This window comes from Oncorhynchus gorbuscha, linkage group LG25, assembly GCF_021184085.1.
Source record: "Oncorhynchus gorbuscha isolate QuinsamMale2020 ecotype Even-year linkage group LG25, OgorEven_v1.0, whole genome shotgun sequence".
Lineage (NCBI taxonomy): Eukaryota > Metazoa > Chordata > Actinopteri > Salmoniformes > Salmonidae > Oncorhynchus > Oncorhynchus gorbuscha.
Genome location: NC_060197.1, coordinates 45,190,432 through 45,205,140, shown reverse-complemented (window position 1 = coordinate 45,205,140; position 14,709 = coordinate 45,190,432). Strand labels below are relative to the sequence as shown.

Here is a 14,709-nt window from a genome sequence, read left to right as displayed (position 1 = left end):
TCACCGCTCTTTATTAAGTCTTATACTGCAGCTTTTTCTCTCCCACGTGGAGGCGAGGGCTCAAGGTCTTCAGACTGCCGTACCGCCCCCCCCCCTCACACACCCACCCACCTCCTCCATGCGTAGCCCTGCCGCGTTGTGCTGCGTTGGCTCGATGGATGGCTTTTCCTTACTGAAGGGGAGGAGACAGAGAGACCGAGAGAGAGATATAGTTACCCCTCCCTTCCTTCCTCCCCTGTCTCTCTCTCTCTCCCCCAGTATCGAGTGCCATCTGTTTCTGTGTTCATACAAGGATGCTTGTTGTTTAAACACCTGCATTACTAACTTAATGAATCCTGAGGCTTGCATGAAGGACAATACAGGAGCGTTGGTTGGGGAATTAGTTTGTTTTTATGGAAGGCTGCTGTGGATTTTGCATGTGGTTTATTTGAGTTCAGTTCTTACTCAGCACTTTAAGTGGAAATAATAGTTGTCAGAAAATAAGACCAACCCAGGTGTAAGTCAGAACAGATGATGAAGACCAACCCAGGTGTAAGTCAGAACAGATGATGAAGACCAACCCAGGTGTAAGTCAGAACAGATGATGAAGACCACAACACAGGTGTAAGTCAGAACAGATGATGAAGACCAACCCAGGTGTAAGTCAGAACAGATGATGAAGACCAACCCAGGTGTAAGTCAGAACAGATGATGAAGACCACAACCCAGGTGTAAGTCAGAACAGATGATGAAGACCAACCCAGGTGTAAGTCAGAACAGATGATGAAGACCACAACACAGTTAAAAGTCAGAACAGATGATGAAGACCAGAACAGATGATGAAGACCAACCCAGGTGTAAGTCAGAACAGATGATGAAGATCAACCCAGGTGTAAGTCAGAACAGATGATGAAGACCAACCCAGGTGTAAGTCAGAACAGATGATGAAGACCAACCCAGGTGTAAGTCAGAACAGATGATGAAGACCACAACCCAGGTGTAAGTCAGAACAGATGATGAAGACCAACCCAGGTGTAAGTCAGAACAGATGATGAAGACCAACCCAGGTGTAAGTCAGAACAGATGATGAAGACCACAACACAGTTAAAAGTCAGAACAGATGATGAAGACCAACCCAGGTGTAAGTCAGAACAGATGATGAAGACCAACCCAGGTGTAAGTCAGAACAGATGATGAAGACCAACCCAGGTGTAAGTCAGAACAGATGATGAAGACCAACCCAGGTGTAAGTCAGAACAGATGATGAAGACCAACCCAGGTGTAAGTCAGAACAGATGATGAAGACCAACCCAGGTGTAAGTCAGAACAGATGATGAAGACCAACCCAGGTGTAAGTCAGAACAGATGATGAAGACCACAACACAGTTAAAAGTCAGAACAGATGATCGTGTTTGATATGTTTCTTTAAAGTCATGTAATGCTTATGTATGTGTTGTAAAAGACATGGGCTCCCAGGCAGTGCTACTGTTAAGGCGTCACTGGTAAAAATGGGGTTGGACTATTGATGTTGAGGGTCTTTTAGTGGATCAAGGCCAGTTCTGCAAAGGAATCTCTCTTCCAATAGAGAGAAGAAAAGAGAAGAGATTTGGAGACTGTGTGGAAATTTATTTTCATTTTTGTACTTATTAAATCCTCTCAATTTGGAGTAAAATACAGGTTTTCCCTCGAGATGTAGTTTTGTTTGTGTGGGGAGAAGCAGGCACAAAAGGCCCCCACAGCGCAGAGGAATATATACGCCACATGGCAGCCGACTCAAAACATTTGTTGTGACAAATACCTTTTGTGCTGTGGGTCAAAGCTAGGCCTGGTAATGGTAGATTAAACACTGGATAGGAGGATACACTATTTAGACATGATACACAGTGTTTTCTCTGTTTTCTATGACATAGACATGATATACAGTGTTTTCTCTGCAAAATTTTCCCAGTCAGAAAGGGAAGGAGGACAAGCATACATTTGACATGAAAGGATAAATGTTTAAACGGAACTCATGGGAGACAAGAAACATTTAATGCAAACATGAACGAAGAACTCCGTGTTCAATCACTTACCTCTCTCTACCCCCCCCCCCCTCTCTCTACCTCTCTGTCTCTCTACCCCTTCTCTCTCTCTACCCCTTCACTCTCTCTACCCTCTCTCTCTCTACCCCCATCTCTCTACCCCCTCTCTCTACCCCCCTTCTCCCTCTCTACCCCTCTCTCTCTACCCCCCATCTCCCTCTCTACCCCTCTCTCTCTACCCCCCACTCCCTCTCTACCCCCCCTCTCTCTACCCCCTCTCCCTCTCTAACCCCCCTCTCTCTCCCCCCCCCTCTCTGTCCCCCCTCTCTACCCCCACCCCCTCTCCCTCTCTACCCCCTCCTATCTCTAACCCCCTCCTCTCTAACCCTCCCTCTCCCTCCCTCTACCCCCCCCTCTCTCTCTACCCCCCTCTCTCTCTACCCCCCCCTCTCTCTACCCCCCTCTCTCTCTAACCCCCTCTCCCTCTCTACCCCCTCTCTCTCTACCCCCACTCTCTCTCTACCCCCCCCCCTCTCTCTACCCCCCTCTCTCTCAACCCCACTCTCCTCTCTCTACCCCCCTCCTCTCTCAACCCCCTCTCCCTCTCTACCCCCTCTCCCTCTCTCTACCCCCCCTCTCTCAACCCCCCTCTCCCTCTCTCTACCCCCCTCTCTCTCAACCCACACTCTCCCTCTCTCTACCCCCTCTCTCTCAACCCACACTCTCCCTCTCTACCCCCTCCTCTCTCTACCCCCTCCTCTCTCTACCCCCTCTCCCTCTCTCTACCCCCCCCTCTCTCTCAACCCACACTCTCCCTCTCTCTACCCCCCTCTCTCTCAACCCACACTCTCCCTCTCTACCCCCCTCTCTCTACCCCCTCCTCTCTCTACCCCGCCCTCTCCCTCTCTTCTCTGATATTCATCGTTTTCTTTCATCTTTCTTTTTCCTCTCTCTGCTTTTGACCCCTCCCCCTTCCCGACCCACTTTCACTTCAACCTTTCTTCCACCCCATCCCTTGCTCTTTCTCTTCCCCTCTCTCACTCTCTCTTTCATTTTGGTTGACTTGGCCTCTTCCTTTCCTTTTGTATTAGTCAATGCATTGGTTCGAATGTCAAGACCAAACCCTGCTGGCTTACCTCTGTCCGTTTCTCCATCCAGTTCTTTGATCAGTTTACTGGAGCTCTTCTCTGTCTTTTCCACTCTCTGGCGCTCACTAGCCAACATTAACAACGGCCTGCACTAATTGCGAGCTTCTCCAGTCTCCTGAGTCTGGGTAGAAAAGCTGTGCGTGGCCACCAGTGGCTCCTTGTCAGAGAGTTGAGACAAAATGGTGGCCAACAGGGCTTTGTTCAATAATGCTGGCCTGTGTTCGTTCGTCTTCGTACCTTCCTCATATAGCTGTGTGACAGAAGGGATACACAGTACCAGTCAAAGGTTTGGACACACCTACTCATTCAAGGGTTTTTCTTTATTTTTTACTATTTTCTACATTGTACAATAATAGTGAAAACATTAACACTACAAAATAACACATATGGAATCATGTAGTAACCAAAAAAGTGTTAAACAAATCTAAATATGTTTTATATTTGAGATTTTTCAAAGTAGCCACCCTTTGCCTTGATGACAGTTTTGCACACTCTTGGCATTCTCTCAACCAGCTTCACCTGGAATGCTTTTCCAACAGTATTGAAGGAGGTACCACATATGCTGAGCAGCCTAAAGGTGTGTTTGGGGTTATTGTCCTGTTGAAAAACAAATGATAATCCCACTAAGCGCAAACCAGATGGGATGGTGTTTTACTGCAGAATGCTAGATAAATTCTAAATAAATCACAGACAGTGTCACCAGCACAGCACCATAATACCACCTCCTCCATGCTTCATGTGGGAACTACACTTGGAGAGATCATCCATTCACCTACTCTGTGTCTCACAGAGACATGATGGTTAGAACCACAAATCTCAAAGTTGGACTCATCAGACCAAAGGACAGATTTCCACCGGTCTAATGTCCATCGCTCGTGTTTCTTGGCCCAAGCAAGTCTCTTCTTATTATTGGTGTCCTTTAAGTAGTGGTTTCTTTGCAGCAATTCGACCATGAAGGCCTGATTCATGCAGTCTCCTCTGATGTTGAGTTGCGTCTATTACTTGAACTCTATGAAGCATTTATTTGGGCTGCAATTTCTGAAGCGGGTAACTCGAATGAACTTATCCTCTGCAGCAGAGGTAACTCTGGGTCTTCCTTTCCTGTGGCGTTCCTCAAAATAGCCAGTTTCATCACAGCACTTGATGGTTTTTACGACTGCACTTTAAGAATCCTTCAAAATTCTTGTTAAAGTGACCGTCATGTCTTAAAGTAATGATGAACTGTCATTTATTTTTGCTTATTTCAGCTGTTCTTGACATAATATGGACTTGGTCTTTTACCAAATAGGGCTATCTTCTGTATACCACCCCTACCTTGTCACAACATAAATTATTAGCTCAAACACCTTAAGAATGAAAGAAATTCCACAAAATTAACTTTTAACAAGGCACACCTGTTAATTTAAATGTATTCCAGGTGACTACCTCATTTAGCTGGTTGAGAGAATGCCAAGAGTGTGCAAAGCTGTCATCAAGGCAAAGGGTGGCTACTTTGAAGAATTTAAAATAAAAAACATATTTTGATTTGCTTAACACTTTTTTGGTTACTACATGATTCCACGTGGTATTTCATAGTTTTGAAATCTATTATTCTACAATGTTGAAAATAAGTAAAATAATAATGAACCCTTGAATGAGTAGGTTGTGTCCAAACTTTTGACTGGTACTGTGAATTACAGGTCTGATTTCCCAGACACAGATTAAGCCTAGTCCTGATATTAAAAAGCAATCTCGATATCCATTGAAAATTCTATTTTAGTCCAGGCTTAATCTTTGTCAATGTGTTTTCCACATCAGTATATTTCTCTAAATGAACAGAGAACTTTACACATCAAAGGAGATTAGTGCAGATATGTAGAGTGAAAATTACACCATTCTATGTTCAACAGGACATGGTGAAAGTAACTCATTTTCTAAAAAAATATATATATTTTTTTTTTGTTCTATTCTTCTCTGAAGGTATATTTACGAGCTGTGTCCCTTCAGTCAAGTAACTCAGAAGAGTGCTTCAGGAGAAGTGGTGTCCTTAGGGTGAGTACCTCGTTAACGTTCACCGGTGTTACCACAGTTTCAACCTGTGCCGGTTTCCACCTGGCTTTTTGGAGGACTCTTGGAATGTTCAGCTATCCTCTTTAAAAGCCATCCCTGGCTAACCGCAATTAAGTCCTATTTTTAAAAGGCTATACGTGTTTAAATCAATCACCTTCTCGGGAAAAAAATGAAGTAATATACGTTCAACAATGTGCCTGCTATATTCATTTGGGATGTGTTGTTCTCACATGCCAGTCCCAAAAACTCCTTGATCATTGTTATGATGTTGCGTGTGGATTAAGACCAATATTTCTGCCTGATATCGATCTTTTTATTGTTCTTCAATATCTGTTAGGCTACATGTGACCTTTAATCAATTGCTAACAAATCTCTATTACGGTTATCACACCTTCTGATCAATTTGAAAAAGGGGGGGTGGACTTCATTATACTGGACTGGGTTGTATTTCTGTGAAGGGTTTCCATTTCATCTGAAGGGTTAAAGGCCTTTTAGTTTCTCCCAAGGCGTTGGATATGTGGTGAGGGGATCTGTGGTAAGGGGATCTGTAATAAGGGGATCTGTGGTAAAGGGATCTGTGATAAGGGAATCTGTGGTAAGGGGATCTGTGGTGAGGGGATCTATGGTGAGGGGATCTGTGGTAAGGGGATCTGTGGTGACGGGATCTGTGGTAAGGGGATTTGTGGTAAGGGGATCTGTAATTGGGTCTATGGTAAGGGTATCTGTGATATGTGATTGGATCTATGATAAGGGGATCTGGGATTGGATCTATGATAAGGGGTTCTGGGATTGGATCTATGGTAAGGGGATCTGTGGTAGGGGGATCTGGGATTGGATCTATGGTAAGGGGATCTGTGGTAAGGGGATCTGGGATTGGATCTATGGTAAGGGGATCTGTGGTAAGGGGATCTGTGATATGGGGATATGTGATTGGATCTATGATAAGGGGATCTGGGATTGGATCTATGGTAAGGGGATCTGTGGTAAGGGGATCTGTGATATGGGGATATGTGATTGGATCTATGATAAGGGGATCTGGGAGTGGATACTACCCACCACTGCGACCTGTACACTCTCGTTGGCTGGCCCTCGCTTCATATCCGTTGCCAAACCCACTGGCTCCAGGTCATCTACAAGACCCTGCTAGGTAAAGTCCCCTCTTATCTCAGCTCGCTGGTCACCATAGCAGCAGCCACCTGTAGCACGCGCTCCAGCAGGTATATCTTTGGTCACCCCCAAAACCAATTCCTCCTTCCAGTTCTCTGCTGCCAATGACTGGAACGAACTACAAAAATCTCTGAAACTGGAAACGCTTATCTCCATCATGAGCTTTAAGCAACAGCTGTCAGAGTATCTCACAGATTACTGCACCTGTACATAGCCCACCTATAATTTAGCCCAAATAACAACCTCTTTCCCTACTTTATTTATTTTGCTCCTTTGCACCCCATTATTTCTATCTCTACTTTGCACATTATTCCACTGCAAATCTACCATTCCAGTGTTTTACTTGCTATATTGTATTTACTTCGCCACCATGGCCTTTTTTTGTCTTTACCTCCCTTATCTCACCTCACTTGATCACATTGTATATAGACTTATTTTTCTACTGTATCATTGACTGTATGTTTGTTTTACTCCATGTGTAACTCTGTGTCGTTGTATGTGTCGAACTGCTTTGCTTTATCTTGGCCAGGACGCAATTGTAAATGAGAACTTGTTCTCAACTTGCCTACCTGATTAAATAAAGGTGAAATAAATAAATAAGGGGATCTGGGATTGGATCTATGATAAGGGGATCTGGGATTGGATCTATGATAAGGGGATCTGATCTATGATAAGGGGATCTGGGATTGGATCTATGATAAGGGGATCTGGGATTGGATCTATGGTCAGGGGATCTGGGATTGGATCTATGATATGGGAATATGGGATTGGATCTATGATATGAGGATCTGGGATTGGATTTATGGTAAGGGGATCTGGGATTGGATCTATGATAAGGGGATCTGGGATTGGATCTATGATAAGGGGATCTGCGATTGGATCTATGATAAGGGGATCTGGGATTGGATCTATGATAGGGGGATCTGCGATTGGATCTATGATAAGGGGATCTGGGATTGGATCTATGGTAAGGGGATCTGGGATTGGATCTATGGTAAGGGGATCTGGGATTGGATCTATGGTAAGGGGATCTGTGATAAGGGGATCTGGGATTGGATCTATGATCTGGGATTGGATCTATGATAAGGGGATCTGGGATTGGATCTATGATAAGGGGATCTGGGATTGGATCTTATGGTAAGGGGATCTGGGATTGGATCTATGACAAGGGGATCTGGGATTGGATCTGTCCACCGGTGGACATTGGTCTTGTATCAAGGTGTTTCGGTGCTACGGTATGAAAGGGCTATACTCAACCCTATGTGTAGAACTTTAATATCTCTTTTGTAGAATGTGTTGTTTATTTTTGGAGCGTTGGCGTGTCGGTGCAGAGAGTCGGTGTGCAGGCTGCGTATGTACCTGTGAAGCCATGGGAACCTGCAGAAAGGTGTATTACTGGATCCATTCGTTCTAACTCACGTCCTTTCCACCCGCCCCGTGAGATATCTATCTATCACGTTGGTCTTTTACACCATTCTATTTGTCTTCTCTGCGTGATCACATTATGCTCCCCTTGCCCGTCTTGTTGCCTCAGTTACTGTCAAACTTATATTTATCTCCTTATCACCGTTTTTGCTGGTGTCGGGAGATTTGAGGTGTTGATTATGGGATGTCGCTCCCCTGTCCTCTCTCTCCTCTCTCATTATCCTTAACCGTCCACCATCAGACACTTTATAGGGTACAATTATTGAAATGCTATTCTATTGACATTACACTTCTCTTTAAAAAACTTTAATGTGCTTTTATGATTGACTTAGACTCCTCCCGAGCCTCGATTTTGACGCCATTTGGGCCACAAAGGTTAAATACTTGTTTTGAAGCATTGACAAGGAACGGGGCTTAATTACCAGATGTGTTTTATTTTATTTTTGAATTAAGTGTCAAAACATTTTCCGTTTCAATATAATGATGTTATAAGATGCCGGTGGCAGCAGTTCCTATCTGTTTAGAGTTGGGAGGGAAACATGATGTGGTAGCAGTTCCTATCTGTTTAGAGTTGGGAGGGAAACATGATGTGGTAGCAGTTCCTATCTGTTTAGAGTTGGGAGGGAAACATGATGTGGTAGCAGTTCCTATCTGTTTAGAGTTGGGAGGGAAACATGATGTGGTAGCAGTTCCTATCTGTTTAGAGTTGGGAGGGAAACATGATGTGGTAGCAGTTCCTATCTGTTTAGAGTTGGGAGGGAAACATGTGGTAGCAGTTCCTATCTGTTTAGAGTTGGGAGGGAAACATGATGTGGTAGCAGTTCCTATCTGTTTAGAGTTGGGAGGGAAACATGATGTGGTAGCAGTTCCTATCTGTTTAGAGTTGGGAGGGAAACATGATGTGGTAGCAGTTCCTATCTGTTTAGAGTTGGGAGGGAAACATGATGTGGTAGCAGTTCCTATCTGTTTAGAGTTGGGAGGGAAACATGATGTGGTAGCAGTTCCTATCTGTTTAGCTGACTGTGTGTTGACATCATGATGTGGTAGCCAGTTAACTATCTGTTTAGAGTTGGGAGGGTTAACTGACTGTGGTAAAGGAGACATGTTAACTATCTGTTTGTGTTGGAGACATGTTAACTGACTGTGGTAGCAGTTAACTGATCTGTTTAGACATGTTGGTAGGAGAATGTTAATGATGTGGTAGCAGTTAACTGATCTGTTTAAAGGAGACGTGGAAACATGACTGTGTGTAGACAGTTAACTGACTCTGTTTAAAGTTGGGAGGTTAACTGACTGTGGTAGCAGTTAACTATCTGTTTAGAGTTGGACATGTTAACTGATGTGGTAGACAGTTCATCTGTTTCAGGAGACGTGTTAACTGACTGTGTGTAAAGGAGACAGTTAACTGATCTGTTTAAAGTTGAGACATGTTAACATGATGTGGTAAAGCAGCCTATGTTTAGCTGACTGTGTGTTGACATCACGTGTAAAGGAGCCATGTTAACTGACTGTGTGTAAAGGAGACATGTTAACTGACTCTGTGTAAAGGAGACATGTTAACTGACTGTGTGTAAAGGAGCCATGTTAACTGACTGTGTGTAGACATCACGTGTAAAGGAGACATGTTAACTGACTGTGTGTAAAGGAGACGTGTTAACTGACTGTGTGTAAAGGAGACATGTTAACTGACTGTGTGTAAAGGAGACATGTTAACTGACTCTGTGTAAAGGAGACATGTTAACTGACTGTGTGTAAAGGAGACATGTTAACTGACTGTGTGTAAAGGAGACATGTTAACTGACTGTGTGTAGACATCACGTGTAAAGGAGACGTGTTAACTGACTGTGGGTAGACATCACGTGTAAAGGAGACGTGTTAACTGACTGTGTGTAAAGGAGACATGTTAACTGACTGTGTGTAAAGGAGACATGTTAACTGACTGTGTGTAAAGGAGACATGTTAACTGACTGTGTGTAAAGGAGACATGTTAACTGACTGTGTGTAAAGGAGACATGTTAACTGACTGTGTAAAGGAGACGTGTTAACTGACTGTGTGTAAAGGAGACATGTTAACTGACTGTGTAAAGGAGACATGTTAACTGACTGTGTGTAAAGGAGACATGTTAACTGACTGTGTGTAAAGGAGACATGTTAACTGACTGTGTGTAAAGGAGACATGTTAACTGACTGTGTAAAGGAGACATGTTAACTGACTGTGTAAAGGAGACATGTTAACTGACTGTGTGTAGACATCACGTGTAAAGGAGACATGTTAACTGACTGTGTGTAAAGGAGACATGTTAACTGACTGTGTGTAAAGGAGACGTGTTAACTGACTGTGTGTAAAGGAGACATGTTAACTGACTGTGTAAAGGAGACATGTTAACTGACTGTGTGTAAAGGAGACATGTTAACTGACTGTGTAAAGGAGACATGTTAACTGACTCTGTGTAAAGGAGACATGTTAACTGACTGTGTGTAAAGGAGACGTGTTAACTGACTGTGTAAAGGAGACATGTTAACTGACTCTGTGTAAAGGAGACATGTTAACTGACTGTGTAAAGGAGACATGTTAACTGACTGTGTAAAGGAGACATGTTAACTGACTGTGTGTAAAGGAGACATGTTATGAACTTGGCTTAAACTTCACGTGTAAAGGCGGTCGGTGGGTCGTGGGGCTGTAGTCAAAGGAGGCTTGGCAATTAAGGGTATAAACCCAATGTAAAAGATAGGGAGTGGAGATTCTGGGAAAGACAGATCAGGAGCTGATTGATGTATTAGAGGTTAAAAGACTTGGGGTAAAGTAAGAACATAACTTGATTGTTTTTGTTAGAAGCTAGTGCATTATTGTTGCTTAATAAAAAACTATAGAGAAAGAGAAGTGTTACTGGTTTTAATTCACTAGTGGGACCAAAAGAGAAGTGTTACTGGTTTTAACTAACTAGTGGAACAGAAAGAGAAGTGTTACTGGTTTTAACTAACTAGTGGAACAGAAAGAGAAGTGTTACTGGTTTTAATTAACTAGTGGGACCAAAAGAGAAGTGTTACTGGTTTTAACTAACTAGTGGAACAGAAAGAGAAGTGTTACTGGTTTTAATTAACTAGTGGGACCAAAAGAGAAGTGTTACTGGTTTTAACTAACTAGTGGAACAGAAAGAGAAGTGTTACTGGTTTTAACTAACTAGTGGAACGGAAAAAGAAGTGTTACTGGTTTTAATTAACTAGTGGGACCAAAAGAGAAGTGTTACTGGTTTTAACTAACTAGTGGAACAGAAAGAGAAGTGTTACTGGTTTTAACTAACTAGTGGATCAGAAAGAGAAGTGTTACTGGTTTTAATTAACTAGTGGGACCAAAAGAGAAGTGTTACTGGTTTTAACTAACTAGTGGAACAGAAAGAGAAGTGTTACTGGTTTTAATTAACTAGTGGGACCAAAAGAGAAGTGTTACTGGTTTTAACTAACTAGTGGAACAGAAAGAGAAGTGTTACTGGTTTTAACTAACTAGTGGAACGGAAAAAGAAGTGTTACTGGTTTTAATTAACTAGTGGAACAGAAAGAGAAGTGTTACTGGTTTTAACTAACTAGTGGAACAGAAAGAGAAGTGTTACTGGTTTTAACTAACTAGTGGGACCAAAAGAGAAGTGTTACTGGTTTTAACTAACTAGTGGAACAGAAAGAGAAGTGTTACTGGTTTTAACTAACTAGTGGAATGGAAAGAGAAGTGTTACTGGTTTTAACTAACTAGTGGAACAGAAAGAGAAGTGTTACTGGTTTTAATTAACTAGTGGGACCAAAAGAGAAGTGTTACTGGTTTTAACTAACTAGTGGAACAGAAAGAGAAGTGTTACTGGTTTTAACTAACTAGTGGGACCAAAAGAGAAGTGTTACTGGTTTTAACTAACTAGTGGAATGGAAAGAGAAGTGTTACTGGTTTTAACTAACTAGTGGAACAGAAAGAGAAGTGTTACTGGTTTTAATTAACTAGTGGGACCAAAAGAGAAGTGTTACTGGTTTTAACTAACTAGTGGAACAGAAAGAGAAGTGTTACTGGTTTTAACTAACTAGTGGAATGGAAAGAGAAGTGTTACTGGTTTTAACTAACTAGTGGAATGGAAAGAGAAGTGTTACTTGTTTTAACTAACTAGTGGGACCAAAAGAGAAGTGTTACTGGTTTTAACTAACTAGTGGAATGGAAAGAGAAGTGTTACTGGTTTTAACTAACTAGTGGAACAGAAAGAGAAGTGTTACTGGTTTTAACTAACTAGTGGAACAGAAAGAGAAGTGTTACTGGTTTTAATTAACTAGTGGGACCAAAAGAGAAGTGTTACTGGTTTTAACTAACTAGTGGAATGGAAAGAGAAGTGTTACTGGTTTTAACTAACTAGTGGAACAGAAAGAGAAGTGTTACTGGTTTTAACTAACTAGTGGAACAGAAAGAGAAGTGTTACTGGTTTTAACTAACTAGTGGGACCAAAAGAGAAGTGTTACTGGTTTTAACTAACTAGTGGAATGGAAAGAGAAGTGTTACTGGTTTTAACTAACTAGTGGAACAGAAAGAGAAGTGTTACTGGTTTTAATTAACTAGTGGGACCAAAAGAGAAGTGTTACTGGTTTTAACTAACTAGTGGAACGGAAAGAGAAGTGTTACTGGTTTTAACTAACTAATGGAACGGAAAGAGAAGTGTTACTGGTTTTAACTAACTAGTGGAATGGAAATATAAGTGTTACTGGTTTTAACTAACTAGTGGAATGGAAAGAGAAGTGTTACTGGTTTTAACTAACTAGTGGAATGGAAAGAGAAGTGTTACTGGTTTTAACTAACTAGTGGAATGGAAAGAGAAGTGTTACTGGTTTTAACTAACTAGTGGAATGGAAAGAGAAGTGTTACTGGTTTTATCTAACTAGTGGAACGGAAAGAGAAGTGTTACTTGTTTTAACTAACTAGTGGAACGGAAAGAGAAGTGTTACTGGTTTTAACTAACTAGTGGAATGGAAAGAGAAGTGTTACTGGTTTTAACTAACTAGTGGAATGGAAAGAGAAGTGTTACTGGTTTTAACTAACTAGTGGAATGGAAAGAGAAGTGTTACTGGTTTTAACTAACTAGTGGAACGGACAGAGAAGTTTTACTGGTTTTAACTAACTAGTGGAACGGAAAGAGAAGTGTTACTGGTTTTAACTAACTAGTGGAACGGAAAGAGAAGTGTTACTGGTTTTAACTAACTAGTGGAATGGAAAGAGAAGTGTTACTGGTTTTAACTAACTAGTGGAATGGAAAGAGAAGTGTTGTTGGTTTTAACTAACTAGTGGAACGGAAAGAGAAGTGTTACTGGTTTTAACTAACTAGTGGAATGGAAAGAGAAGTGTTACTGGTTTTAACTAACTAGTTAAACGACTTGTTGAATAAAGTACTGAAGAAGAAGAGTAGCATTATAACAGCTACTGACTCAGGGGCTTCACCTTCGGTGTCCTGCAGCCAGACCATATTGTGGGTTCCAGCAGGAAACCACAGGGGAGCTCCAGGGTAACTTTGTAAAAGACGCACAAAAGGAGCACTGGGTATCTGTAGTTTGCCCTTTGTCTTTGATGAAGTGTCGAATCCCTGCTTTCAGCTAAGAATTCATTTCAAGTAATTAGTCTTAGCTGAAACCCTATACCCGGGACCTAGCGAGTGTGACTCACCCGTGACGGTGTTGTCCGGTCAACTAGAAAGGAAGGACCAGCCGCTAGCAGGATTGTCTGACTATGACACACTTATAAAAGTATTATAACCCAGTGGTTGACCGTATCCTGTGTAAAATAGCGCAGAGCAGTCTATAAATACATATTGGATTGCTCGTTGGTGTTGTACACAAAAATAGCCCCCGCTAACACATAGTTTACCTTGTCACAAACTACCCGTCAAGTGTTTAACAGTAGGAAGGAGGGGGCTAACCTCTGTGGCTAGCAGATATAGACCAGGAGGGAGCTAACCTCTGTGGCTAGCAGATATAGACCAGGAGGGAGCTAACCTCTGTGGCTAGCAGATATAGACCAGGAGGGAGCTAACCTCTGTGGCTAGCAGATATAGACCAGGAGGGAGCTAACCTCTGTGGCTAGCAGATATAGACCAGGAGGGAGCTAACCTCTGTGGCTAGCAGATATAGACCAGGAGGGAGCTAACCTCTGTGGCTAGCAGATATAGACCAGGAGGGAGCTAACCTCTGTGGCTAGCAAAGATAGACCAGGAGGGAGCTAACCTCTGTGGCAAGCAGATATAGACCAGGAGGGAGCTAACCTCTGTGGCAAGCAGAGATGGACCAGGAGGGAGCTAACCTCTGTGGCAAGCAGAGATAGACCAGGAGGGAGCTAACATCTGTGGCGAGCAGAGATAGACCAGGAGGGGTGGCCTGGTTGATAAAGTGGAGACCAGGGGTTCACTGCTAACTCAGCCTCGGGTAGGAAGACAGGGAGGCCCCCTCACCCGGGATAGAAGCTCATACCGCGGGATAATCCAGAGCTACGGCTCGTGGTGGGACTTGACCCAACCTGTGTGGTCAAGAGAAGATCCACAGGCAAAGACTACCTGCGCGTTAGTCAACCTAGTACGTCGGTCTGGGAGGAGGCCCGTACTAGTCACCTCGACACAGTGCAAATCTCCTTACGAAGAAAAATCATTGGAATCTGAAGAATGACTTCATGTTCTCCTTTCCTCCTCTTCCTCACTACCCACTCACATGTTCTCCTTTCCTCCTCTTCCTCACTACCCACTCACATGTTCTCCTTTCCTCCTCTTCCTCACTACCCACTCACGTGTTTTACTGTGTCTTCGTTGAGGGAAAGGGGACAGCATGCAAGCTCTGACTAATTCCACCCAGAGTCTACGTTTGACTGTCAAACAGTATCAGGGCAGAACGGAGCTGTCTGCAGCTGTCTCCTATAA

At 42.8% G+C, this 14,709-nt stretch overlaps 1 protein-coding gene across 2 annotated transcripts in view; it reads left to right on the top strand.

Moving 5' to 3' along the window:
- LOC124014322 (glucosidase 2 subunit beta-like) overlaps positions 1–14,709 on the top strand; it is a 254,158-nt gene that overhangs the window by 201,498 nt on the left and 37,951 nt on the right. The window contains exon 13 of one of the 2 annotated variants that reach the window (XM_046329174.1): positions 5,108–5,179. The exons of the other annotated variant lie outside the window; for it this stretch is intronic. Coding sequence (XP_046185130.1) covers positions 5,108–5,179 — 72 coding nt within the window. The remainder of the gene's footprint in view (positions 1–5,107; positions 5,180–14,709) is intronic. 2 annotated transcript variants of the gene reach the window in all.